Here is a 27,930-nt window from a genome sequence, read left to right as displayed (position 1 = left end):
GGTTAAATACTATGTAAACAAATTCTACTTTAGAATGTTACCTGTGACCATACCAGTATATTTCATTTTATATTCATTTTACTTCAATTTCCCTATAATGAACATACATAATAAAATACAATAACCCTAAAATATCTCATAATAATAATTCTTCTGTATTTGTTTTGAATAGATCAAAAATAGTCACTTGCTTTATAAAGTGTCAACTTTGGAAAAAGTGGAAAGGTTTAATTACACTGTATGTATACATTATTTGCCCCTAAAAAAGGGTGTGTATTGGGGGGGCACAGACGCTCAATCATACACATCTGGACGGAACGCGAAGAGGTGTCGAACAGCAGATGGGCTGGCAGCCAATGGGAGATCATCAAGGGGGCGGGACCGTTGCCCTGATTGGCCTATGCGCCGCCAAGGCACCTCGCGCATCCCATCCCTTTTGGTTTTGATGCGACACACTCCCCCCTCCCGTTTCTCTCTCTCTCGTGTTATTTCGGTTTAAAACAAACGCTAACGTGGCTACATCGCGGCTTCAAAGGCCTCTTTAATAGCACGCGTGTGGTGAGTTGTCGAACTTTAGTTGTCTGCCTCCATTTTCAACGGAGCTGTCAAGCCATCGTTACGCAACGCCAGCATCATCAGTGGACCGGTCGCCTCTTTTTTCCTTTTTTTTGCCTTTTTTTCCTCCTCCTCCATCGGAATAGCAGCCGTTCTAACTTGTCCCTTATTCTCTCTCTCTCTCTTACTGAACGGCGGAAGCGGAAGAGTATTCATTCATCCATCCATCCATTGATTCAGTCATCCGAAAAGACGGACAGACGCGATGACGGAGGCTGAGGAACTGAAAGAGAAGCAAGAACAAGAAGGCGCTTCCTCCAGCAACGGTTTTCCGATGGAGGCCTCCTGCAGCGAAGACGCGTTCGATCACACGTACGAGGAGAAGCAAGGCCCCAAGCCAGACCAGATCATCGTGTGGAGGAACGTTATCCTCATGACCCTGTTGCATCTAGGCGCTCTGTATGGCGTTCTCCTCGTGCCCACTGCCTCGCTCCCCACGCTGCTCTGGTGTAAGTTCCCATCTATCCATCCATCTAACTCACTAACTAGGTAACTAACTATAACTAAGCAACAACCTAACTGCCATCTGTCATCTGGGTGGTCATAACCCTTCATCATGTACGCTTCCATCTACTTAGTGGACATTTACTAGAATGCCAGTCATTATAATGTATGTTAAAATATCAAATTTGAAGCTTTGGTAGGATAGTGGGGGTCTTAACCCTTTAAGGGGAAGATAAAAGTTGACACTGAAGACCTTATAAAGCTTTAATGTTATTTTTTTAGACCTAAAAGACATTTAACTCTTAATAGGGAATGTAGGTATTTTTGGAGAATTTTTGTTTTGGAATTTTGACCTTTAAAGAGCAAAAAAAAAAGCCAATAATATTAGCAATTATTTTTGTAAAAGTACAAAAATACATTGAATTTTTACATTTATATTTTAATAAACATTATTTTTGGACCCAAAAGACTTGTTTTTACCCTTTAAAGATAAAGTGCCTATTTTTTTTTAGTAAAAGAAAAAAAGCCCACTAAATACTAGCAATTGTTTTTGAACAAATACAAATAATAAATTATTGTAGTTTATTATTTTCATCAAATTCCTTTGCTAAAAAACGAATAGCATTTAAAATGGTGTTAAAAAGTTGGCGCACTTTTGAGTCGCTTAATATTTTTGACAGCCTTAATCAAGTACAAACATGAAAATTAGCACAACTTGTAATTAAACAAACTGTAGACTATAAATATTTGGCAAAACACTTAACTGGTCTCTCAACTTTGAAAAAAATTAACATTTACCTGTTTCCTGGAGCCTCTCCCAGTGAAGTATGGACATCGGGAATGGGTTAAACTGGTTACCAGTCCATCACAGATGATGATTTTGAATGAAGCTGTAAAGAAAAAAAAATAGAACAACAATCACTATTCTTCTAGAAAACAATACTAACTTGGAATCTGTTTTGGGATGCATGTTTATTTGCAGTCTCGAAAAAACAATACTTTTATTAAACTTTAAATTAGGAAGCCCTTGCTAAAATTGGGTTATCCAAAGGCCATTCGGCCATTTTCCAATGTCAGACTTTGATCATTCCGAAGAATTCTCAATGTTTAAACAAGCTTTGAAGATGTCAAATCATTAAAGCGTAATCAAAGATGGAGAATTCTTGGTCATTAGATCAACAAATGGTCTAAAGAGCACGACAATCGCATTACCCGCAAAAGTCCAATGTGAGATAAACAAGTCCCAGCGACATTAAAGTAGATTATGTTTGACTTTTTTTTATAACAAACTTTAATTTTGGCAGAAAACTTTACAATTTATTTGACAGATGGGCCGGGTCAGCACAAGATATGATACATATAAAAAAGTGCATCCGTTAACAGTACATATGAAACATAAACAGAAAAAAAGGGACTAAAGTATTTCCATACTCATCATTAAAGTTAAAAGTATAAAGTCAAATATTAAAATGTCATTTAAAAAAAGATAGAGGGGCTATAAAATCGGGCAGCAGTTTGTCCATATCTGGTCTAGCCCCAACTTGAACACAACCACTTGGAATAAACTGCAAATGAATAAACAAATGCGATGTGGTCGACTGGCCATCATGCGCTGGTGTGACTCAAATCACACCAATGTGTAACATGCCTGACTTGTTGCTTAGTCAGTTGCATGTCCAACACTGTCCTAACTTTATAGAGTCAAGTCAATCCATGCTTTTGGAAGCCCAAAAAACATCGTAAAACCTCTGCAATTGCCTTGATGTCAAAGGTTTTTAAATAACTTGTGTTTTTTTTCTCCCTCTTCACAGCCATACTTTGCTTTTTGATAAGTGCTTTAGGAGTAACGGCAGGCGCTCACCGCCTATGGAGTCACAGGTCTTACAAGGCCACGCTCCCTTTAAAAATTTTCCTGGCTACAGCCAACTCCATGTCCTTCCAGGTAACAAAAACCTAACACCCTTAACCTAGCAAAAACCATAACATTCTTTTCTTTTGTAACAGAACGACATCTACGAATGGGCCCGTGACCACAGAGTCCACCACAAATACTCGGAGACGGACGCCGACCCGCACAACGCCGTACGCGGGTTCTTCTTCGCCCACATCGGCTGGTTATTGGTGCGCAAACACCCGGACGTCATCGAGAAGGGACGCAAGCTAGAACTACATGACCTGCTAGCCGACAAAGTGGTCATGTTTCAGAGGAAGTGAGTACAACTTTTCTTCCCTGGCTATGGGCTTAAAAACATACCGAGTACCATAAAGATGTTGACACACAATACAAAGGAAACCACATGCCGCCATTCCGGTTCAACCAGGTAACGTGAGCATCTCACCGCGCCGCTAACTGTCTATTTCTCTCTCCCCTCCCCCCCATGTTTTCTGTCTACAGGCACTACAAGCTATCAGTTCTGCTCATGTGCTTTGTAGTACCCATGTTGGTGCCTTGGTACTTTTGGGGCGAGACCCTTTGGGTGGCTTACTTTGTGCCGGCACTGCTACGCTACACGCTAGTGCTCAATGCTACCTGGTTGGTCAACAGTGCCGCACACATGTGGGGCAACCGACCGTATGACCAGACTATTAACCCCCGTGAGAATAAGTTCGTCACCTTCAGCGCCATTGGTAAGACGCCATGACTAAACGTTTAAGGACTACGTGATCCATGGGAGCTTACGTAGGATTTTTTAATGTTTTTTTTAGGGGAAGGATTCCACAATTACCACCACACGTTCCCATTCGATTACGCTACCAGCGAATTCGGATGCAAGTTGAATCTGACCACCTGCTTTATCGACCTGATGTGTTTCCTGGGGCTCGCCAAGGACCGCAAACGAGTGTCTCACGAGATGGCGCTAGCGAGAGCTCAGCGTACAGGTGATGGAAGCTACCGCAGTGGCTAGAACTTGATAAAAAAACAACGGCAAAAGAACGAGTACCCCAGACCTCGCCGAGCGTCAAACGGAAAATAAAAACCTCCACGAGTCCTTTTTTTTTGACGGCGTTTCATCTTTTACATCCGCAAAACGGAGGCTAAATCGGCTTTGAGGTGGGCCTCGATACACATTTTGCTTCTTTTATAGCCGTAGCAAAAAAAAATTACAAAGCAGATTAAACGGAACAACAACAAAAAATACGATTTTTTTAGCTAAGTTCTCCGCCTTTTAGTACGTGACTGAATTTCGGTCTACGGTAAAAATCATTTATCGGACTCTGATCCCAATTTAATTTGGAGAAAAGTTCAATTTTTGCTGTATTCCGAAGTTCCTCACGTAGCCATTTTGTTTTGGTTTCTATTTTCTTAAACGCCCGTGGAAGATTAAAAACAACCAACCGAAACATTGAAACTGCCCCGCCATTTCGTGATAAAGTTTCCAGTTTAACGATCTCGTGCCAACTTTTCGTTTTTAGTGCGCTTTGTGGACGTTTTTTGGATATTCTCGTGGCGTATGTGGCTTTCGCTTCCTCTCTCGCGACGTTTTTATGCAACATCTCTTTACCGGTTGTTGTAGCAAGCCGGGTCATGTGACCATCTGGCCATCCGTGCATGATGAGGATAACGACGATGATGACGATGATGATGATGATGATGACAGCGTGAACCTCAAAACCCCCCCGCCCCTTTGCGAGTGTCGGGTTTTACAGAATGCTTGTATGATCTTATTTATGTATTTATTATTGCGTTCTCTTTGGTACTGGTTCAAAAAAGTCGCTCTGATCAGAACTGATGGACTTGGAAAACTGTTCTGTAAATTGTATTTGGAATTAAGAGCGCCTGCCTGGTTATTTTGCCCCCCCTCCAAACCCCCCCAGCCATGTTTTAGAAAGAGTCAGGAAACTACCAAATGCCTTACGACTTGCATCCATTCCTAAACGTACGACCCATTCCGCCCCCTAAAAAAAACATCAGATTGGAATATATTGAAAGTCCGTGTTTACAGAGGCATACTTGGTATTGCAATTTTAAGGTAGCAACAACAACAAAATACAATTCTATCAAATAATAACCTTAGGAAATTATGCCCCGCCCCCTAACATCTTTCTTCCAACGAATGTGCCAACTCTTAACGATACTACAAGCAACCCGAGGCCCAAATTAATGATGTTGCTCCCATACAAGAAGGATTTAAAAAAAGAAAATAAAGTTGGAAGTCTTGCAATGTTTTGTCAACTGCTCAAGTTCGGTAATAAAAGTTCACAATATTTTCAAAATGTCTCATTCTTACTTGTCCAATAGAGATTTCAACACTCACACAATAACTGATTGTAATATTTGGGTGCCATTGAGTGAACAAAAGAATAATATTCCAATATTAATGGTATAAAAAAACAAATATAAGCCATACTTACAGACAAAATGGCACAATTGCTGTCTAATATAAAACTTTTTGGCTTTTTTGCTTACCTAAACTCTCTATACACTAAAAAATATCCACACGGAAAGTTTACTTCTAAAAATTAACTTATTCAATGGCTGCATTTATTGCCATTAGTACATTTTTAGTGAAGGAAAAAGTCTAAAAATGGCAGTCATGGCTTGTCACAGAAACGTGTTTACATGGAAACCCACGTTATTGCATCAACCCAAATAGATGATTAAATAAAGTCCTTAAATTGGACTTTAATAGGCCACCGGTGGCCAAATTTTGTCGCCCAAGGACTAAACAGGAACAAATGGAGCAGGTCACTAGGAAAATATCAGCTGTTTAAATACATTGGAATCATAAGATGTTAGAAACATTACAAGACTTGACCTGAGAAATGCATTTTTCCTCACAAAGGCAACTATATATGATTCAAGCCACCCCCCCCCCCCTCCCATGGCCAAATATGACCCCGGGGAGGTTTTACAGTAAAGTGTGGCCTGAGGAGAGAAGCATGACTCAGGCTGCTGCTGGATGTGGCGTGATATTTGGGAATATTAACCCACCATGGCTAAATGACTGTGGGAGGTTACTAGAGTTCAGCCCCCTTGCCAAAATAGACACAAGCAGCGTCTGACTGCAAGCAACCAATGGGAGAAAAGCTCCTGACTTATGATGGCCCATTTGCCAATGGCAAACGGGCACCTGTGCAAAAACACACGTGGGAATGACACAATAAATGTTAGGTAACAAGTCCTCCAAGGCAGGAATCTCACATCCTGAGGTTGCCATGTCAAAGCAACTTCTTAAAACGGAGGAAATGTCATTGGGATCACATCATTATCACATTTAACTGCAGTATGCTATGCCATTTTTGCTCAAAGTCATGCAACTATACACAAACATTCTTTTAACTAAACTCTATTGACTGCCTATGTTTGATGTAAAACAGGAGTCGGGAACTTTTTTGAAAAATAGAGCCATAAACAATTCATATTTTCTAATGTTATTCCTAGGGAGACATTTTCCAAATTTAAAAGTCAAAATACATATAAATGGGTGCCTATTTTTTGAGTAATTTCACCTGAAAAACTACTTTTCACATTCTTATGCAATTGCTAATACAAGACTGATGCAAAGAAAATGAAGTTTAAAGCAGTTCTAGATGTAGTATCTGGTTTCTATATTTTAGTTCACAGTTTAGCGACCTAGGAGACCCAGATCCACCTATCAAAAGAGCCACAAGTGGCTCTCGAGCCATAAGTTCCCTACTCCTTGCTGTAAAAGAACATGAATCAGAGCCTTGATATTGAAGGTACATTTTATTTGAAAAGGGGAAGGAAAAATCTTACAAGTTAAATAGCTGACATAGATTGTACTGTATAAACATTTGTGCAACAAAAAATGAGCACGCACTCGCAATGGGGAGGGAGTATATATACTTGATGTTTCCTAAAATGCCACCTACTACTGTACGAATGGAGAAGACGCGGAATTTTAAGCAGCAAATGAATACGCTCGCCATTCATGCATTGCTAACAATTAGGCTGAAAGGATTGGAAAAGAAAAAAATGGCACAATTTAGGAAAAATCATCCACATTTACTGACTCTCTCACATCACGTTTGTCCTTTTGAATTTGTTTTGCTTGTTGATTTGATATAAAACAACCCACCAATGACAAAACCACCATTATTTTGCTTGTGTTAAGTTTGTGCCATAAAGACTGATAGGATACATTCATTTAATCCATCTTTTGAGGAGGAGGGTGGGATTAAGTCTATGAAAAATCACGAAATAAATATTTTTCATGAAACAGTCGTCGGAGGCCGTGTGGCTTAAACGCTCAACTTGTTGGCGATGGTCATGACTACTTTGAGGATGGGCATGAAGGCGGAGATCTCGCTGAAGTTGCTGCTGCTCACCACCATGGTGTGGACCTCCAGGCCGCGTTGGTAATTCTGGGTGGCAACGCAACGGCCGATTTCGTGCAGGCCGCTCAGAATGTTGGGAGAGAGCTGAGGAGAGGTTGCCGACGACGCCCGTTAAAAAGGAGTTAAGCCACAAAATAACGACTAACGCTGGTTGAAGATTAACTAGTGGGCGACTTGAAACTGCATTTAATAGTGGCCCAACCTATAGTCATTCCAAATGCTATTTCCTATTAAATATATTCATTTTTTAGCTAGTATTTCAATTGCTATCATGGCTTTGTTACACATTGCTGTAAATAGACATCCAATCTATTTAAAGTGGGATGGTTGGCAGCTAATGAGGAGACTATTATTGTAATATAAGGGAACTTAACCTTTTATGGATGCTAGTCAAAATATAGCATGTCTGCTAAAAACATGTAAGTAGATATTAGTTTTGTTGACTGTATTTTAAGTGCTGCTTTTATAATTCATGTTTACTTTGATTACTCGAAAAACGAGTCCATGGTTAAGTTTAAGAATATTTCCTTACCGACTGCTCCCTTAGCCTGTCGTAGAGGCATCCCAACCGTTTAGCTGCATCATCCAGCTTCCTTTTTGTTTGCTATAAAAGACAGTTTTACACATGTAAAATGGTATCATGACTTCATTTTGTATTCTCAATCATTCCCATTTGAAATAGACAAATTGCATTGAATAACCACAGCAATATCTCAATTAAATGTTCACGGGAAATAAATATAAGGCCATTCCAAGGCTCATTACTCCTAATTCTCCTAAAAAGACTCACCGGGTCTCCTGCTGCTAGCTGGCAACGCTGTACCAGACTGTCAAAGGTGGATTTGAGCACCATGTGTTCGGCAGGGATCTCCTTCTGCTCCACACGTTCTGCTGGGAGCTGCTGAAGAAGCTTGAAGCCAGGACAAAATGCAAAGTCAGATGGGATTTGTGCATAGGCTTGCCATAACACTAACACCGACCTGCACGCTGGGCTCTTGGGGTGCTCCGGGGGGTACTTGGGCATGGTTGTGCATCTGAGGGGCATCCCCTGGGTAACCCATCACGGGGGCGGTGATAGGTGTTGGTGGAGTGTAGTTTTCAGGGACCTGTTAAGGAAAGTGAAGCTGAGTGATGGTGAATAAGGACAAATATTTTGCTCCCACCTAGTGGCAACATCAGGGAGTTTAGCTTTGCTTTTCTAAAAATTATATTGAAATATTAATGAGAACAATTAGTTCTTTTTTGATATACCTTCTTCTTCCGGGGTCCACTTCGTACTGCCGGCGGGTCATTCCAACCTTCGTGGGAGGCTAAAGCAGAAAAAAAGAGAACTGTATAAGGAGTAAAAGGGGAACAAAAAATAAATAAATCAAGCATTAAATAAGCTGCACTGAATTGAGCACCTGTTTGCTAATCACCCAGCAGATGCTTCTAAATGCTTAATCCTACCTAATGTTTTCTATTGAGATATTTCAGCAGCAAAAGCGAGAAGCATCAACCCTACTGTCCAGCAAAATAGAGCATTTCTCCTAAAGCTAGTCAAGAATATTAGTTCAGAGCGAATAACTATATTTCTGGGTTTCCCACAAAGCATTTCTAACTCTGTCACCTTCAAGTTCAAACTGGTTTTGCAGCCAGGGAAAGAATCCTGCAATTCACATGAGGAAAACAACTGAATGTAACGTTAGCATCGCTAATGATGCGTAGCACTTTCTTTACGAGGTCATGTCGAGCGCCAAAAAAAAAAAAACATAGAAGAAGAAGCGAATGACAAAGCACCAACCTGTAGGCGGAGGAGCGACAGCCGGGGCCGCGTATGGCTTTGCCCCGGGAGCGCCGGGGCCCCCTTGTGGGTAACCTGACCCCAGAGGGGCAAAGGGAGCAGTTGGCATGGGACCTTGGTTGTGGAGTCCCCCGGGGTACATGGGGACGGGGGCTCCCGGTTGGCCGCTAGATGGCATGGGACCCGAAGGCATGGAGGTCGAAGGCATGAACCCCGTCAAGGGGACGCCGGGGCTGGGCATGGGGGGCAGACCACCGGGGGCGGAGGACGGGTGCTGGAGTGGAGGTCCCGATAGGTTGGCAGCTGGCATGCTGGGGGGACCTGGAGGGGAGAAGGCCGAAGGTCCGCCCATGGGGGACGGCTGGAATGGCTGATGTGGAGCAAAGCCTCCAAAGAAACAAACAAATTCAAACATATTGATTTCAAAATGTGGAAGGAGAACCGAGTCTGGGCCATACCTGGAACTGTAGGTGGATGTTGTGGGTAAGGGGGCTGCACATGAGAAGAAGGGGGCAGGCCTGGTACAGAGCTATTAGGGGCAACCTGAGGCTGGAATAGCGCTGATGTAGGCATGGGGGGCGGAGGCTGCTGCTGTTGCTGAGGATGATGATGGGAATGAGGAGGGGAGGGCTGGTATTGATCCTGAATTTGAGGAGAGAATTATAATTACTGTTTAATATCCAAGTGCTGTTTCATATCTAAGTACTGTTTAATATTTAAGTACTGTTTAATAACCAAGTACTGTTTAATAACCAAGTACTGTTTAATAACCAAGTACTGTTTAATATCTACGTACTGTTTAATATATAAGTACTGTTTACTATCTAAGTATTGTTCAATATCTAAGTACTGTTTAATATCTAAGTACTGTTTAATATCTAAGTACTGTTTAATATCTAAGTACTGTTTACTATCTAAGTATTGTTTACTATCTAAGTATTGTTTAATATCTAAGTACTGTTTAATATCTAAGTACTGTTTAATATCTAAGTACTGTTGATAAGAGTGGATATTTAGATATTAAACTCTCTCTCATGAATCTAATTTTGAGAGCTGGTTTGAACAGTAAACTTTCTGTCACCATTTGACCAGCGACCAAACGTCCGAGCACCATATCGTCCCTACCATGATCTGTGCTTTCTGTAGAGGTGCATGAGAAGAAGCATTGGGCTTAGCCGGGCTTGGAGGCAGCTGTGGGCTGACAGCTTCTCCTTGAGCATGGAACAGTCTGTTTCTCAGCATAGTGATCCCCGGCTGGTGAGGAAAAAAAACAAACCAACATATGAGCAAGAGAGCATCTAACTTTTAGGTGACGGAAACCAGGACTAAATCTGACTTGATCATTGTTTTCTGGCAGATACGACATGGCAGCAACCAGGCTGCCCTCTGCGGCCAGGATGCCGGCGTAGGACGTCAACTTCTCGGCCAGTACCGGGCTTTGCACCGCCACCTCGCTGTTGCGGAGGCGTTCTATGGATTTGCGTAGCATCATGACCTTTTCCACCAGATCCTGACAAAATGAAGAACACACTTTGATGAGTACAACAATACATTATGGTTATTGCACCCCCAAAACACTCATTTTTTCTTCCATTTTGAAACATATATTTGTATATACCTCCAAGCCAAGAGGCGAGGAGCAGTCTCTATGCACAGCCCAGCACTCCACCAATCTCTCTAAGTTCCCTGAACAGATGTAACACAAGCAAGCCTGCAGGCAACGTTTCTCCGTCCCTTCCGTCTCCAAGCGGCTTCCCAGGGTATCTGCCAAGATATACAAGATAAAGCCTCGAGAGCCATTTGGCTCATGGTTGCCTTAGCTTACTAGCTTACCGCACAGCTTGGCGAATTCTTCAGGGTGAGCGTAGGTCAAGAGAGCGGCAAGTGCTTCTTTCCAGTTATCCAGCTCACAGCTTTGCACAATGTCTCTCCAATTCTGCGTAACTACTGACGATATGAGCTGTGGAAAAGCAACATTGTTACTTTAATTCAAGTGTCTTAAATGTCTGGACAAAATGTGGATTCTAACCCAGGTTTTTTGTGTGTGTCTCACCATGGAAATGCTGTTTTTCTGCTTGCTCAAGTATTTCTGCTGGGTCTTTTTAAGCAGCTCCTCCCCACCACTTATGGACAGCAAGATGGCTTCGGCGTAGCGACCGTCGCTCAGACACAAATCCACGGCGCCCTCAAAGTTGCCCACTAGTAGCGCCTGGCTTATCAAGCCGTCCGTGTCTGATAAAGAAATTTTCACGTCAGCCATGTTGACTTTATTTGTTGTGGTCACAATGTTTGATTTTGTTTACCACATGAAACGGGGATTTGAAAGTTGGAGATTTCTTTGGGATTCTGGTTGAAAAAGTCCGCTGGGGAAACACAGCCTGATGTTGTGGTGTCACCGTCCACGGCAGCTTCTTCAGAACGCTGAAAAAAAAAACCCAAAAATTGAAGAATGCATTTGTCAGATTTTTTTTGGAGGTTCAAGCAAAACTGCAGAATGAGTTAACAAACCTCAGTAGAGAGCTGTAACATCTTTTTAGCCAGATCCTCAGCATCCACAGCGTGTCCATTGGGTTGGAACGTCTTTCCCAGACATTTAGAAATCTATTGGATTATGCTTATTAACAATTGAATGTATTCACATACAATATGTCTGCCAACAAATTCACAAACTAAACAAAATATTTTGTAGGCCATTTGAAGAAAATTAATTCAATTAGTATTTACATTTCAAACACTTTTGTGTCTTCTACAATAGCAAAAGTACATTATTTTTCTTAACATTCTAACCCTTTGGAATAAACCTGTAACATACTGCAATTTCTATCTGCATACCTTAATCTCCAGTTCATCTTTACTAAAACCCAAAAGTCTTAGGAATTTGATGCGAGCTTCATCTTCAAAATTCACCTGTTTAAAAACCACAAAAGGTGGCAATTTAATTTCAAAAAGTACCATCTCCTAACATCTCCAAATCACTAGGACATGCATTCTCTACCAATAAGAACTTCCAGATGTCCTGCTCAGCCTCAGTCTTGGCGTTCTGGATCTTGTTTTGGCAGTAGCTGTTGAAAGAACCCGACTGCAGTGCTACTTGCAGCTCCTTGGATCGTTGCAGAAACTCTGTCTCAGTAGTCACTTGGCTGATGAACACCTGCCTGGGGACCGGTTGCGGGGTCTGCACTGGTCCCACTTTGGGATTCTCAAAAGCAATCAGCTTTCCGCCAAACTGAGGCAGAAAAAACATGGTGTCAGGAAGGAACACATTTCTGTGGCTCCAGTTTTTCTTAACTAGGTCTACAATGTCTTCTGTGTCTGTCTTAAGACTGCAACCAAGGAAATTTCCCACTTACGCCAAAGGAGGCCCCCACTGGCCTGCGCACCCACTTGGGTGGCTTTTTTAGAGGAGGAACGATGGTGTCCTGTGCTGTAGACTGAGGAACTTGCAAAGGAGGGAGAGTTTGGCCCGTTCCGAAGGGATCCAGCGTATCAAATGAAGATGATATCTGATATAAATTTTTGGGAAGGGTTATCAAATTTTGTTTGGTATTATATGGGCAGAACTCTGGCCCACACTGTGGAATGGAGTTTCTACCTGATCAGCTGTACTTTGCTGCTCAGCCTTTAAGCTCCCACCCATCACAGAATAAACTGTAATTCTGCCATCGAACGAAGCTGCAGAGAGCAGAGCGGGATTCCGAGGACACCACTGGACGTCAAAACACCATTGGTTTGTTGTGGGGAGCTCGTAGATGACCTGGAGGTGGACAAAAATAAACAATTTATTGAGTATACCGGCTCAAAAAATAAAACAGGTGATGTAGGTTCGCATACCTCGCCAGTGTTTGGATTCCAACAGAGAATGCGGTTATCCTTAGCGCTGCTCAATAAGAGCTCCGAGTCAGCTTGGCTCCAGGAGATGGACAGAATCCCCCTTTGGGAAAATATAAATGTTCAGTCTTCTGATAAGTAAAATAAAAAAAAATAAACAACACTTTCTGCCTTACCGTGTGTGATTCTCAAGCACATTAAGAGGAGATGTGGCAAAACGGAGGTCCCACATTTGAATGACTGGTAAGCGGTCATCCTCGGAAGCCAGTACTAACTGTGTAGCCACATCTGGATGCCACACCATTCCTGAACAGTGCATCTAGAAATACAGGACTCATTTCATATGTTTTCGGAGAGAGCTGTATTGGGCTTTCACATTTGAGAGGGCCACACACCCGATTACTGTGGTCGCTGATTTTAATGATAGGCTCATTCTTCCTCAGATCCCACACGACTGCTTTGCCGCTGGGGTTGGCTGAGGCCAAGATGTGCTGCACTTGCCGGTTCCATGACACCACACTGATGTCTTCAGCAGGCTGAAAACAGAAGTAGTATTGACAAGCGCATAGGTTAGCAATCTTAAAATACAAAAGGGTATCTATAAACACATCTGAATGAGATTTTCACCTGTGCTTTTGCTCCTGGCGTCATTGGATTACCTAAATTGTTCAGATCCCAAATGTATATCTCAGAATCATTAGCTCCCGATGCAAGGAGATTGCTCTGTTGGGAAGACAGAAAAACTTTATTTACATACATAAAATGAGCACCTCCAAGACATATTTCTACATTTTGAAAAAAACAACAACCTGAAAAGGGTTCAAATCCAGCGCCCTTACGGGCCCTGTATGTTTGTTGTACTGTCCAATCACAGCCTCGGCATCCGAATTTAAGATAGCATCCGTGTTATAAACAGTTAATGCGCCATTTTCACTGCCCGCCACCAGCCTTCCTCCTGTAGCGTCTTCGTTGGTCCCGAAATTTGCCCACACCAGACTGTGCAGCCTGTGGAAACCCATAATAAGTCATTATGGCTCATTCTTTGGGAAATCTCGCCAAAAATGATCATTTTTATAGTCATTCCACTTTACCTGTTGGTGGTGCACAAGGACCCTTTGAGCTTCATGTCTAGAGAAGGATCGGTAAAATCCAATTCAAATATTTCCAGTGCAGCGGTGGTGTTAAAAGATGCATCGAGCTGCTGCGCCGATGTACCTGTTGAAGAGAAATCACTGTCAATTATTTTTCCCCCCAAAGATTTTATTTATATATCAATATATACCCAATGCCAGGCAGATAGGATGGTGCCCAGGTGGGCTCCAAGCCTGCTGAGCAGTCCTTTGGATCTCTTTCAGCCTCATCTTGCTCTATAAACCTTTATAATAAATAGTCAAACTTGTAAATAGGCATTTTCTTAATAGTGGATCACAGGGTAGTAAATGTTTACATCTTATAAAAGAAAATGCAGCATAAAACATCGCATCCACGGCAGTATATCATGTCAAAATCCGCGCTAGTGGATTAGCACTAGCTTCGCACACCATAATAAGCTTTTCTGTCATTCTCCGGAGAAATATTTATAAATATTATCACCATTACAACAGTAAAACTTCAACATATTTCACATGATAGTGGACGCTATTACGCTTAGTTAGCTAACATGCGTAATTCTACGGAAAAACTGAACCACTACTCGGCTAATGACAAAGCCAACACCCTTTTTGCTACATTTTGCGACAAGAATATGCGACATATAGCACTAAAAAGCTAAACACCACAAAACAAAATACAGACATTTGATTTGATATGAACTTACAACAGGCTATATGACAGCCGAATAGCTCAAAACCACTGGGCTGACGTTAGCCGCAGCCGAGCTAATAGTTCGCCCGAATGTTTCCGTCTTGTCACTCCGCTACGGTAGCCGACTTGGCAAGTGTGTTACCAAACGATAAACCGTGCAAAATATCATTTAATTATGTTTCTTTTTTACAAAGAGGTTTTTAGAGACATGACATATCTCCCATAATTTTACTAGTATGTTAAGTGGCACTAGTACAAGCTAATTTCGGCAGATATTTTTTATTCTTGACAGAAATATTTATATACAGTTATAGAATTGAATGCTAGCATTCAAATTTCATAATTCTTGACTTCTTCTGGGACTTTTTCAGGATCTCCACCATTCTCCAAATACAAGTTGTTGTAGGGATATTGTTTAGGTCCCTGAAAGAAGACAAATATATGTGTCAAGGAAAATGGAAATTAGATTTGGGAATATTTTCATGGTGTTGCTTCAATACAAATTTTGAAATTCATAACCTGGGTGAAGAACATTGAAATGGGAAATTACTAATTCAATTGATATTCTGGTAAAAGATAAGAAACATGCAATTATGTTGTAAGGATGAACAATATAGTCAAGAAAACATTTTGTGATTTTTTTACTTACCACAGGCTGGTAACTTGGAAATTTCTCCCCAAGGTAGAACATGAACAACATAAACCCAATGAAACCAAATAGCTGTTTGCACATGGAGTTCCAGGACACAGGGGTGGGAGATGTATCAACACGGGTTCTGGTGTACATGTCAAAATGCCAATGTAGCTAAAAAGAGGGACAAAAACAATTACATCTGAACTGTAATTAACAAAGGAGAAAATATGTCATATATCTATATATTATTGACTTACAGGCTCTCCATGATTTCTCCTCAAATCAGGGTGGTCCCATTCATACCAGGGATCTCTTTCATGCTGAGATCTATCTGGAAGCTTGGGATAATCACCAAAACTGCAAAACACAAAAACAACAGCGATATCCAGTGAAATGTGTCCATATTATATGCAGTTTTAGAGCTGAACAGACAAAAAGCAAACATCAAGTAAACATTGTACTTTATAACCATGTAGTATCAAAAATACTATGACAATCCACTTGGACATACACATACGAATATAACTTCACCATATTAAGTATTATGGCAATAAAACCGTACCCTTCTCCATTGTCTGGATAGGGCTCATAGTCTTCAACCCTCATATTGTACTTCTTAGCAGCAGCAGCTCTTTCCTCTGGAGTTTTTGGGTATGGCCCAGGTAGATCAGCTTTTGAAATACCAGATGCTGTGGAAATAGAAATATTGAGAAACTAAATAAAAACAGAAAGAACTCATTCTTCATAATATTATGACGCTAACAATGCTAAGGCTAGCATGTCAAGGTTATATTAGTTTGGGTCCCAAAGCGGGCCACAAAACACATTTATTTCATTGCACTAAATAAATATAAACAGGGGTTGTTCTTCCTTAACTTACCTGACCTAGCTCCGGAAAGAAGAGCCGAAATTCCCGAAACTCGCCCTTTTGAGAGGGCTTGGGTCCATTGTCGGAAAGCAACGACAGCCATGTTTACTGGCTGATGAAGACGAAATACGCATGCGCGACAAAAATTACAGTCGCCCTTTGGGAATCAAATGCGCATGCGCGTCCTTTTTCCGGCGCCCCACGAGAATAAGGTGCAGATTAACCATCCAATTATATATTGTTAATTTTTGTTAATGTATCGTTTTCAATTATGGTCGTGTTACATTTAATGTGATGTCGTAAAGTGTAAAGTCTCTGTTTTAACTTGTTTTATGTGAGGGGAAAAGTCCTACTCAAAATAAATCGAAATTGTGTTACAGTGAGGAATGGTAATGTGTTATACATTAGCTACACCTGTGTATTTCTCGAGCGGTTGCTAATTTCGATAACCGATATACTGTATGTGCTTTTAATACTCGTTTTCAACCCATTTATAGATGCATACAAAGTCATCCGTGCTTGACAATGTTATTCTTGTGATTTTATTAATTAACAAGTGAGTTGGTTCAGAAGTGTTTCAGAAAATGAAATGAAATAAAACTATTAATGGCGAAAACAGCCTGTTAACAAAATGGAGGAATGTGAACCGTGGAGAGCAAATGCCATTCAAGCAACAAGTTTGAAGAGGTAAGATATTCCCCACCAATGACCCTATTTAAAGGAATATGAGTAATTTGTGATAACAAACCCCCCCCAAAACGTTTATCGGGTATCCAAATATGACAACCTACCAATAGGAACAAATAGCTTTATTTACTGAGTAGTCATTTTCAGGACAGCTTCCATTCATTCATTAATATTTCGAGGTGTTACGATTTTACATTATTATTGGTGGCGAAGAGGACTTCAATCCCAGAGTGAATGCACTGTTGCTCTGAGTCTTGTTCCTCTTCTTCATCGGATCCAACTCAGGGGCATCATGCTTTTACCGAGGGACCGTCATGCTGCCACCGCTGAAAAACTGCCAAGAAGAATCCATTACAGAAGCCCCGCTATGTCCTTTTCAACCTTATCAATTGGACAGTGAAGTTCGTACCTGTAAATAAAGGAATGGAAATCACTGTGATAAACCTGCCTCATGATTGATCAATAAAATGGTTTACAGCATATTAGTTGGATAAAAACTTTACCGACTAAAGGGCTTGCCCTCTGATGTGATGAGAAACTTTTCAAAATTCCACCGAATATCATTGACTGTGATTGGTGTCCAATAGAATTTCTTCATGTCACCAATGACAGGGTTTACAAAGGGTAAAGATTCCTGTGATATGATATGATATGACAAATGAATATAGCTTGGATTTTATAACTAAACTATTTTTGTGTTTACCTTTAGGTATGTAAACAGGGGCTCTTCATTAACTCCATTAACTTCGACCTTACCAAAAATGGGAAACTTTGGTACAAATCCTTGTCCAGGTCGAACGTACTTGAGGATTTTTAAAGTTTCATGATTCCCCTCTAAAAAAAAAAGAACCACAAATACAGGTATGTACAACATATATAAATTCATTTAATGGTCCTTCAGAATAAAACCACTCTAAAATGTACTCTATGATTTGTCATACATTTCAATCATGTGTATCTATGTATCGGGAAAAAGACTCCAATGGTCAAAATGTATGTATCAAATATAATCCATACAGTATAGAAATGTGAGAGTGTTCAGTCTAGTATGCATGTTTTTGGGAGGAAACTGGTACCCGGAGAAAACCTTCGTAGGCAAAGGGAGAACATGCAAAATCCACAGAGGAAGACTGGTCTTGAATTTAGATTTTAACAGAACAGGACAGAAGATAATGGAAAGTCGAGTCCAGAACAAAAGACTGTCCAAGATGTCAACCGGATCAAAGTTTCACAAAATATCCTATCGAATCTGCGGACCCACCAGGAGATTGAAGGCCAAATTGGTTGCAGGAGAAGCCCAGCACTGAGAAGTTGTCATCACCAAACATATCCATGAGTGCATTCAGTCGATGATACTGAAGAACAACGTTAGGGAAACAGGCCACATGGTTTTGATAGAAATTCAATAGTCCATATGAGTGGAAAGAAATGTAGAGTGGTGTGGAATTTTACCTCCTCTATAGTTGACCCTCAGAAGGTGGCCACATTGACGACAAGAAGAACCTTACCCTGGAAGTTTGCGAGTGGTGCCATCGCTCCCTCCAGGGTTTCTGCAGAGAAATCATAGACCGATTTATTCGACATGCTGCTTTTTTAGCGTCTGAAAAATGTTCAAGAGTACGCCGAGCTCGTTTGCTAAACAACTATCCGTCCCATTCAATGGAACAAGCACATGGGTCAGCAATTGTTCGGCGTGACTGAATTCATTGTTCCTGTGGTCAGAGGTGAGAGAGCAGGGCATTGGTTATTTGTTCGGGAAGAAGAATAGGATGCTGGAATCTGCTAACAACAGGCCTGGGAAATTACTTAGACCAAAGGTGCCCAACCCAAGTCCAAGGATGCAAGGCGGAACTTCAGCTTCTGTTCTTCAGCTAATGTTCATTATTTGGTATAGGTCAATAATAAGTAGTTTGTACACCCCTGACTTGGACTAATCTTGTTGTAAGTGTAAATCCATTGTCATGATATTTAATTACCAAAATCATCAGCCATGTTTCTGTTGCACCCAGCCTTTTTAGACACATGTGGGCGCTGATGCACTTTTCTTTTTAAATGAAAGCTAGCAGTACATAGCAAATATAACAAATTAGAATGAGAATACCATCTTTATTACAATGCTTCAACCTAAACCCAATGTTATTTTCTGTCTGGGAATTATTTATGGATCTTGTGAATTGTTAAAAAAAGAAATATACTGCATTTAAACTTGTGCTTTTTTAAGAAAAAGTCAAAATATTAAGATACAGTAGAATGAAAATGAATGAAGTAACCCGGTCTAAAACACTTTAATCACATTGTTTTCACAAAGGACATGACTACAGTAAGTACAATTATATATTATTGACTTTGTGTGTTGTACTAGTCAGGCAAAGATTTAATACTGAGTACATATTTTTATTTTATCTTAGAAGATGGTTAAATCATGCAAACTCCACACAGGGACATTTTGTGGAAGGAATAACTACATTTTTGTTGTTGCAAATCATATGTTCATTGTGCTACCCTCAAGACATCCAGTAGTTCAGCTCTCCGTGTCGTCCCTCAAGTGTAGAGACGTCAGTCCTCATCACACCATGACGTGCACTCCCTCCCCCACTTCTTCTTCTCCTTCGCCTTCCACCGCCACAGGGCGTGCTTTGCGACGGCAGCATTTACAGTGACATATTGCCAGTGCCTTTCTTACTGTCTCCCTCAATTTCTCAAGAAAAATATTGCACCAGGCCTTAAGGCTTGGCCCACCAAACCTCCTCACTTTGTGTGTCTTTGAAGAAGAGCAAAAGAGAACGGACACAATCAGCAAACAATGCTTCTTGGCAACTTGTCTTGGCTCGCCGTTTAGCGAGTCCATTAAGTAAATTGTTATTCTTCGCCTGTTGCTCCGTGTAACATCTGTGTTTAAAGGACTTTCTCTTAAGAAGATATTTCCTGTTTTGATCAAAACATGGTGCCAAGAACATCGGCTTATGTATGATATGCCTCCAACTTCAGTTCGCAGTGGAATTATCATGGACGGATCTTTTTCCAAATATTTTTTTCTTTTGTGGAAGAAAAAGGAAAAAGTTGAGCATGGTTATGCTTGGCAAATTTGCCAGATTACTTGTAGAACCAGGAAATCCCACCAGACTTCAGTTCAGTGAGGCTCCAGAGGTCTGAAAACATTTTAGACCAAATACCAACATGATGGCCAACAATAGCGACGTCTCAAGAAGGACCAACGTATCATTTCTTGACAAATTAGCTCATTTATTGCTTTACTTTCGACTCTCTTAACAGAAGACATACATCCAAAGTCACCTAAACACACTCCAGAGAAGCTTAGGATTCTTCAAACGTACTTCTCATAAGTACACACTCACTTAGACACACACCTCCTGCTGTTCCCTGGCTGCATCATATATGCAGATTGGCAAAGCTTTGAAGTGCATGGAATAGAATAGAAGATGTGTGTTATATAAACAGGAGGATGCGGATTAGCGTCCAACTTTCCCCTTTGTCTCTGCATTTTTTTGACTTGAAAATCACACACTCTGCCTATAGTCTAATCCATAATGCCTTCTACAATTTGCCCGTCTTTCTTTTGCTCGCATTTTCCCCGCCCGCCTCAAAAAAGCAAATGTAGGTCATGTGTCGTCGCCTTCTTTCTCGGCGACGTGCGGGAGAAGGTGGGATTGATCCAGAGGTGTTTCTCCCCCCACTTTCTCTCTCTCTTGCTCCCCCGCTTGCATATATTTTGCTTCCAGCTTGAATGAGACATTAAGAGGCTGCCTACCTGCTTCTCCAAGTCGACACTAAACAGTTCCCTCTCTGCCCACTCATACATATCTTAATGGTCGGTGTCTGTGAGAGGGAAAAACCTCCAATTATATGGCATAACAGTGTACATTTCTCTAAAATTATCCTGTAAGATTTTTTTTACTGAGTGCATGGAATTTTTTTCCTGGGAAAACTTTTTTTAAGGGTTAGAGTTATCTAAATAGTGTATTTTTTAACTACTTGTGTGGAGTAGAATTGACGATTTTGAGACATTTTACTCGTATGTAAGTGACATGTTTTAAGGTGTAGGTTAGATATTTTGTTATTGTGACTGAGAGATACTTACTTTACTTTGTTTTTGTACTAGTGCTGTCAGCAATGATACATGCAATGCAAAAATATGCATCAGATGGATCAATGCATTTTCATAAAATATTCATGTTCACACTGTTAAAAAAAATGCTTCCAATAGTGTCTTAATTATAATCAAACTGGACCTTATCTCAATGGTACTCTAGAACTATACTCAATTGTCTGTACTGTATCCTCACTTGTGTAAATAGACGTGAAATCCAACACTCTGGTGTAATTTAAAAAAAAAACTTAATATGCCTAAAGGGGGATCAATATTATGGCCAGAAATGTTTTTTCCCCCTCCCAGTTTCTTAATGACGTTAATCCCTCAAATGATGAATTCAATTGACACGATTCCCTACGGGTAGAAAAGTCGTAGATGATGGAGTAGATTATTATGGGATGCAGTATTGACGGATGAATGAATGGATGAGTGGGAGGGAAGTTGATGTTCATTTGCTTTGGATGTCCTTTTGCTATCTACAGTGTTTGTGTGCAGAGTGCTATGTTATGCATGGCTGCTTACTAACACGATGTGACAGGGCAGAAATACCAGTACGGGCCACACTTGCCCACCCACCATCACACGCACACACATACATGGAAACCCCCCTCTGTTGCGTGGCAAAGTCACCCTATTGGTCGACTACTTCCGTCACTCCACATCTTCTGCTCAGAGACAGAACACTCTATACCCCCACACCACTAAATCCCCGTTATGCCTTCTCGCGTGGGGTACTAACGTGCATCCGAGAGTGACGTGGTAAAGAAGTGGGACACATTATGCAATATCCTGTTACGCAAGATTCTTTTTTTTTCATATCTTATCCGCGCCCAGCCTCTTGAGACGTCTTCTTGGCTTTTCCCTCCTTTTCTGCAACAGTCCTTTGACGTTTGGGTGCTGTCCTTTGCTCAATCTTTTGACCTCTGTGTCATCATAGTACCAGCTGATGCTCTGATACAGAGAAACATCCCTCCTATGTTCTTTCTCGACTTAATGTATTCACGTCAGAGAATGAGAAGTAACTTTTTAAGATGGCGGCGAGACTATCTGACCAAAGCCGAGTGATGGTGCAACACTGAGCCTCATATTGCCGTCTTCTGTCTTCTGCCAGCCTCAACTTTTCTTTTGCAGACTGCGGTCGGATTTTCATATGCAAGAAGACGTTTTCTTATTGCACCACTTTACGAGGGAATGAAAAATAGTCACTACAGTTCAGTTTCATCAGTTAGGGATTATATTTCAATGGACTTTTGGTGACATAAATAAGAAATCTGGCAAATTGTTGAGCCGGTGCAGTCGGATATATTCCAAGTGAAAATGTTACCTGATAGCTTGAGTCAAAGGAACCAGACATACTGAAATGTAGTCAACTTATTGGACCATAACCATGCCTGCAAGTAAAAAGACATCCGTCTACCCACTTCCAATTTTGACCTTTTGTACAGACAAATCTATATTAAGAGCGAGCACCCTGTCCATACTTTCTACCCCCTCTCTCCATCTGCCCTGGGTGTGTTTTTCCCCTTTCCTCGGGGACGTCAAGAAGGCATTGTGGATCACTGAGCTTCAAAAACACCATCTCTAAAGAGGACTCCTGCGTTCGTACTTTTGCTAAAAGCGCAAGCTGCCGCGCTACTTGTGGAATTTGCCACCGACGTCACACAACGATCCATTTCTGGCCACGAGACATCAAAAAGTGCTTAAAAAACGAACACAAAACGACCAGTCTGGCCTCTTCCATCTCGGATAGTTTGCATTTCGCAGTGGTGCGGCCCTGGAGGCATCCATCTTGGATCTTCTCCAGTCCCGAGTGGACTGTACTGTATTTTGGCCCAGTTCCAGTCCAGTAGGCATGGAGCAGGCCTGCCAGGCACATGGGATTTCCCCTTAACACAAACTCCTTCTTCTCTCCATTAACCAATTAGACATGAGAAAAGCCAAGCAGGATAGTTCATGGAATACTAGGCTGCTTTGAAAATGCTTTTTCAGTAGGTGAATACATTTGGAGTCTTGCCAAATAATCACATGATGGTATAGAGTGCTGAATCTCTTTTTGAGACAATTTCAGATAGACTCCAAAATGTCAGTTGAGTGAATATAAGTCAGGTATAAACTTTGGATGCTTAAATAGACAAGACATCGAGGAACAGGTGTGTGATATGAAAAGAACCCAATTGATAGACAGGTAAGGTGAAATCAAGATATGATCACCAGAAGGCAAACCAAGGTACAAATGTGAATAACCCCAATACACACCAAGACAATAGGAGTATCTCCAGTTTATCTTATTTAGCTGTTTGAGCCTGATTACATTTTTACAGAACGTCGTTCAACAAAATACGTACAATTCGAAATCCAGTGGTCATCATACACCAAAAAGTCCCTATTTTGGGTGCCAGGTAGGCAACAAAGGGTTAAAAAAGCATTCAATTTCTTAGAAAATATATCTTTCATGTTGACATATATTTTGTTCCCCTCAATCAAACATTGGGTATCACATTGAACAGTGTGTTAAATTAACCAATAGAGGTCGGCCTTGCACAGTGTGTCCTCATTTGACTGAGAGAACAAGAAACTGCAAGGTTGCCCTAGTTGTGCTTTTCTATGAAGGCAACATGTTTAAGTGTCTTTTCTTTAAGCATAGACATTTTTTTTTGCATGAAGGACAAGCTCATCCTCTTTGTTCACCTATTCTTCCCCCCCTCCCACAGTGTGCGCTTAAGTGTGCTGCCCTTGCCCCGGCCGTGCTCATGTAAGCGACCCACATCAATTCACCCAGCCCCTGCCCTTTTACAGGGGCTGCCTGAAAAAATATGATGTGACATGTGGGATGAACAAGATGAAGCGAGAGGAGGAGGCGGACGCCGGGACTGAGGTATTTGCAAAGGACACCTCACCATCACCAGTTTGACATTGACAGACTTCATCCTGACAAACTGATGCATACTAGAAAGAGGACATGCGTGACACATATGAGTAACCGCATTTACATTGAAAGGACAGGCCGTGACCTTCGTAGGGGGGCTTCAATGACACCTGCAAATGCCGTTCTGAAATGACATACAAGTTACCTGACCCACTAGATTTTTTTTAAAACCCTCACATGTTGTATTTTGGTGGTGAACACAAAAGCAGTACAATGTCTATTGAATTGTAGCAAAAAGGTTTTCATTTTTAACATCCTCAAAATGTATGCTATCATTTTATGTCCTTTCCAGTATTCTGAAATAGGCAATGGATTCCTCATTCAACATAACAGGGCTGTCATTCAAAATCCAATAAATTATTCAATATTTAGTAGTCTTAAGCTTTTTATAGCAGTTTGTTTGCATGAACATATCTGACAACTTAGTTGAATTTTAGGAGGTCACAAGAGATTAACATTGTATTGCAAGCATTACATTTACCCAAATGTGTATTAGTCATTATTTACAGACATTGCAGATTAAGAACTAGATTAATTGGGCCTCAAAAATATATAAAAAAGAGCTTCTCTGCCCCAATAATAAGTTATATAATAGCCACATTTTCACAGTCACAAACAGAAACAAAGTTAGTTCCCACAAAACACCTTAAAAGCTAATGCTTACGTGTTATCGCCCTACTTTTTCTTTGAGTGCTACCAGGATGAGTGGGTGCCATATGCATGTCAGCTCCAATAAAAGAGGAGCTGTCGAGAAAGAAAAGAAGAGTGTGATCACTCAATGAGCTGACGGAACATTACAGACATCTCAGTGTCATGTCATACTTTATTCAACCAAAAGAATGTGCACTAAATGACCTACAAATAAACTATAAAAACACAAAACTGTTTTAATCCCATTTCGCAGGAGGCTTACCCGAAGAAGGTAGGATTTTTCATTGCTGTGGTGGACAGTGTTTTAGTAGTTTTTTTTCTACCCCAAAGGAATTAAATCTTTTTAATTGGAAAAATGGCTAATACGTTTTGTGTGCGGAACAATTGTTAATACGTGCTGGCTCAAATTAGAATTGTACAGATTTAGTTGAGGTCTGCGCTCTGCCAAGTGCCATCCCAGAATTGAAAATGTGTGCAGAACGCATGCAAAGGATATCATGCTCTACTCACTAATGTGATTTAACTCTTGGTTTTGTGTATCGTATATGCAAATTTCTTACAAGAACACGTTGTGTTCTTTTTGTCACCATGAAAGGAGGGATTATAGGCCATAATCTCAGTCAGTTTTCAGAAGAGTTGCTGTTGTTGTACTGCAATCTTTCAAGACTTGCTGAAATTCAATTGTCTTTTGTTTTGGACTTTCTGCCGTTTCGTGCTCTACGTCCCTCGTCACTGTGGCTGGATTCCATAATGGCCCGGCCCATGTGTTCTGTGACACCCAACTCCGGAGTGTCCTAGACCTCAGTCACGTGATGGTGACCTGCTGTGTTTTACAAGGCTGCGCCACTGCACGGGGGCCTCAGAGGAAAGGCAGCGGCAGGAAACCAAGCGTAGGGTGTGTGCGTCTATGTGTGTGACTTTCATGGACATGTTTCAGGCCAAGGGATTTTAATTGGCCACAGCTTTTTCAATTGGCGGGATAAGGGCTCCATTTTGGAAAGTGCTAGACGTTGGTCAATGGTGTTTTTTCTATGTACAAAGTTAATTGTACAATATATTCCAAGTACAGTCCTTCCAGTCTTTGATACTTGCAGGGTGTTGGCTGGCAAATTCATGACGAAACACAACAAACCAGGTTGTATGTCTCCATCTTGCTCTCATGAAGATTTCTAATCTCCAATCTTTTCTTAGGTAGATTTTGTCCATTGTTGATGAGCCTAAATTACGATTATTAGATGTAATGTTTTTCATCTCAAATTATTTTGGGATAAACTCTTATCATGTCTGCCCACATACAATTTGGAGATATTCTGTATTAATGTATCATTCATATTTAGCATCTCAAAAGTCATAGCCCAATGGCGACGTTCAATTCGGAGTCCATCTATGTGTTTTTCTTCGTTACAGTAATAATGACTTGAGCCAATGGCGGGTGCGTACATACAAATTTGGGTAAGACCAGACCAGGAACAGAACGTTTTCATCCAGCAAGACCCCCCTGTATCGAGTGACCACAATGGCTTCAAGGTCTGAACAAGCAAATAGTTAAGGTTACCCTCCCGGAAATGACTGCAAGCCTATGAAAAACCCCTAAATGAGTGCGTGTGAGCGCACTGGGTGGGGTCAAGCCGCAGTATTTCAGGAGATGGAACTGGGCCATAAAAGGTTAGACTCCAAAAAGTCGGCCAGACGGCGTTTAAACTTGCCGCCTCGTAGCCCCGCTTTCCTTGAATCAAAACAACTTGGACTTTTTCCACCTGGCCGACGTTAGATTTTTCAATGCTCGGATGGCCTTAATCTCTTCTCTCCTCATCTCCCCATTGGCCCCTCCCCTCGGCTGCACTAAATCTGGCACTTTTGCGCAAGCCCTCTCTCTTATTTCCCCTTCTCTCTCTCTCTGCCTCGTTTCATCCCCAAATGAGTTGACCTTCGCTGTCGCTTGGCCATAAGTCTACGCTCGCTCTGTGGCAGTAATCTATGGCTGTAGACTTGTATCCTGTTGCCCTCCAAAGCACACGTGCACAAACACACACATAGGCAAGATTACACAGCAGAGTCAGCGCATGAAAGATGACCACAGGCACTCACACACATAACATACCCACACACCCACCCACATACACACACAAGCAGATTTAAGGCCATTAAAGAAGAGGCCAGTCCAGTCTCTCAGATCGCTGCCTTCACTCCCCTCCTCTTTGTTCCCCAAATCAGGAACAGCTGTTCTCCTCCAAAGTTGTAAGTCACTCACTGGGTGGAAATTTAAAAAGCCATTAAGCGAGGCCCCTACGTTTTCTTCTCCCTCCCCTCCACTAGAACGGATCCTCACTTTTCCGCGGCTGGACATGCTAGCATGTACACGGAAATTACAACGGGGGACCACCACGGTTAACAAGTTACGGGAAAGATACTGAACATATCTCCCGCTCTTACCTGGAATTTGCCAGCAAAAGTGGGAGTTAGTCCCGAATGTTCAAGTTGTAAATACATCTCCAGGTCCCACTCTTAATTGTTGATAAACACTAACTAGATAACTGAGTCTTGTCAAAAAGTACTCAAGAATAACTGATAGACTCGCACAGAACCATCACTATTGAATTTGTCCAATGAAACTAATATTTTTTAACGATCCATAGTTGGGACTGATAACCTAACCAAAGGTAAGGATGACATTCATTACCACTGAATTTTGAGATAAACATGGATGACTGCAAATTAATATCTGCTCGAATGTAACAACTCCTTCCAAATTGCCGACAAGCAAAGTTTTGAGGAAGAAGCGATAGTTTCCAACTTGTAAAAATTGGCCGATTTATGTCTGACTCCACTCAGGTCACATGACTGGAGTCACCCACCTCTGTTTACTCGTCTACCTTCTTGGCTTTGCCAGCTGGGGAAGAACAACAAGAAAACTGGACATTTATCAAGGATGGTGAAACAAGCAAGACGGACATTTATCAAGCATGCCAAAAGTGAAAATTTGGTTCTTTTTTTTTTCTCCCTGCCTTCTCCTCCTCCCCCTTTATCTCCTGTGGAGATCTCTCATTTCCTGCTGGCCCCAAAGTTGATTTCATAGTGGAGCTAAGGGCTTAAGAGTGGGAGTCTGTGAGATGGGGGGGAACATGTGGTCGTGAATTGCCAGGGTATTTGGGTTCAAGCCAAAATCAACCTCCATCCAGCTAGTCTATGTTGTGTGTGTGTTTTTTTTCGTGAGCATGCTAGCGTGGACATTTGTTTTCTTTTTGTCTACAATCACATTCACCTAAATGCTTTGCAGAAC

At 41.3% G+C, this 27,930-nt stretch overlaps 4 protein-coding genes across 7 annotated transcripts; 1 reads left to right on the top strand and 3 right to left on the bottom strand.

Moving 5' to 3' along the window:
* Nucleotides 1-437: 437 nt before the first annotated feature.
* Nucleotides 438-5,274, top strand: scd (stearoyl-CoA desaturase (delta-9-desaturase)). Its single transcript, XM_077738394.1, has 5 exons — nucleotides 438-1,064; nucleotides 2,871-3,001; nucleotides 3,064-3,269; nucleotides 3,455-3,687; nucleotides 3,766-5,274. Exons 1-5 carry the CDS (start codon nucleotides 821-823, stop codon nucleotides 3,963-3,965), a joined length of 1,014 nt encoding a protein of 337 aa, XP_077594520.1. The 5' UTR covers nucleotides 438-820; the 3' UTR covers nucleotides 3,966-5,274.
* A 1,459-nt stretch (nucleotides 5,275-6,733) lies between these two features.
* sec31b (SEC31 homolog B, COPII coat complex component) lies at nucleotides 6,734-14,922 on the bottom strand. 2 transcript variants are annotated; one of them, XM_077738421.1, is made up of 27 exons: nucleotides 14,787-14,922; nucleotides 14,253-14,345; nucleotides 14,062-14,185; nucleotides 13,780-13,975; nucleotides 13,598-13,693; nucleotides 13,366-13,506; nucleotides 13,147-13,289; nucleotides 12,974-13,073; nucleotides 12,735-12,896; nucleotides 12,493-12,645; nucleotides 12,138-12,368; nucleotides 11,975-12,049; nucleotides 11,651-11,743; nucleotides 11,446-11,563; nucleotides 11,196-11,374; nucleotides 10,976-11,102; nucleotides 10,761-10,906; nucleotides 10,479-10,652; nucleotides 10,268-10,396; nucleotides 9,601-9,784; nucleotides 9,143-9,529; nucleotides 8,969-9,007; nucleotides 8,611-8,669; nucleotides 8,340-8,465; nucleotides 8,150-8,269; nucleotides 7,892-7,963; nucleotides 6,734-7,443 (listed from the first exon to the last, which is right to left on the bottom strand). In XM_077738421.1, the coding sequence occupies exons 2-27, from the start codon at nucleotides 14,329-14,331 to the stop codon at nucleotides 7,264-7,266; spliced, it is 3,633 nt and encodes a 1,210-aa protein (XP_077594547.1). In that variant the 5' UTR covers nucleotides 14,332-14,345; nucleotides 14,787-14,922; the 3' UTR covers nucleotides 6,734-7,263. The 2 variants fall into 2 exon arrangements, with proteins under 2 accessions (XP_077594547.1, XP_077594548.1); XM_077738422.1 differs by lacking the exon at nucleotides 8,969-9,007 and having other exon boundaries at nucleotides 14,787-14,921.
* A 111-nt stretch (nucleotides 14,923-15,033) lies between these two features.
* On the bottom strand, nucleotides 15,034-16,446 carry ndufb8 (NADH:ubiquinone oxidoreductase subunit B8). The gene is made up of 5 exons (XM_077738423.1): nucleotides 16,288-16,446; nucleotides 15,970-16,096; nucleotides 15,665-15,764; nucleotides 15,423-15,578; nucleotides 15,034-15,196 (listed from the first exon to the last, which is right to left on the bottom strand). Exons 1-5 carry the CDS (start codon nucleotides 16,376-16,378, stop codon nucleotides 15,104-15,106), a joined length of 567 nt encoding a protein of 188 aa, XP_077594549.1. The 5' UTR covers nucleotides 16,379-16,446; the 3' UTR covers nucleotides 15,034-15,103.
* A 623-nt stretch (nucleotides 16,447-17,069) lies between these two features.
* On the bottom strand, nucleotides 17,070-20,751 carry gpx9 (glutathione peroxidase 9). 3 transcript variants are annotated; one of them, XM_077738426.1, is made up of 6 exons: nucleotides 20,732-20,751; nucleotides 18,415-18,512; nucleotides 18,224-18,317; nucleotides 17,666-17,796; nucleotides 17,466-17,596; nucleotides 17,070-17,371 (listed from the first exon to the last, which is right to left on the bottom strand). In XM_077738426.1, exons 3-6 carry the CDS (start codon nucleotides 18,294-18,296, stop codon nucleotides 17,314-17,316), a joined length of 393 nt encoding a protein of 130 aa, XP_077594552.1. In that variant the 5' UTR covers nucleotides 18,297-18,317; nucleotides 18,415-18,512; nucleotides 20,732-20,751; the 3' UTR covers nucleotides 17,070-17,313. The 3 variants fall into 3 exon arrangements, with proteins under 3 accessions (XP_077594552.1, XP_077594551.1, XP_077594550.1); XM_077738425.1 differs by lacking the exon at nucleotides 20,732-20,751 and having other exon boundaries at nucleotides 17,070-17,296; nucleotides 18,415-18,820; XM_077738424.1 differs by lacking the exon at nucleotides 20,732-20,751 and having other exon boundaries at nucleotides 18,415-18,815.
* Between the last annotated feature and the right edge of the window lie 7,179 nt (nucleotides 20,752-27,930).

The sequence above is a fragment of the Stigmatopora nigra genome, chromosome 18 (genome assembly GCF_051989575.1).
Source record: "Stigmatopora nigra isolate UIUO_SnigA chromosome 18, RoL_Snig_1.1, whole genome shotgun sequence".
NCBI lineage: Eukaryota > Metazoa > Chordata > Actinopteri > Syngnathiformes > Syngnathidae > Stigmatopora > Stigmatopora nigra.
Note: the sequence above shows the minus strand (reverse complement) of the source record. Positions and strands in the feature narration are given on the sequence as shown.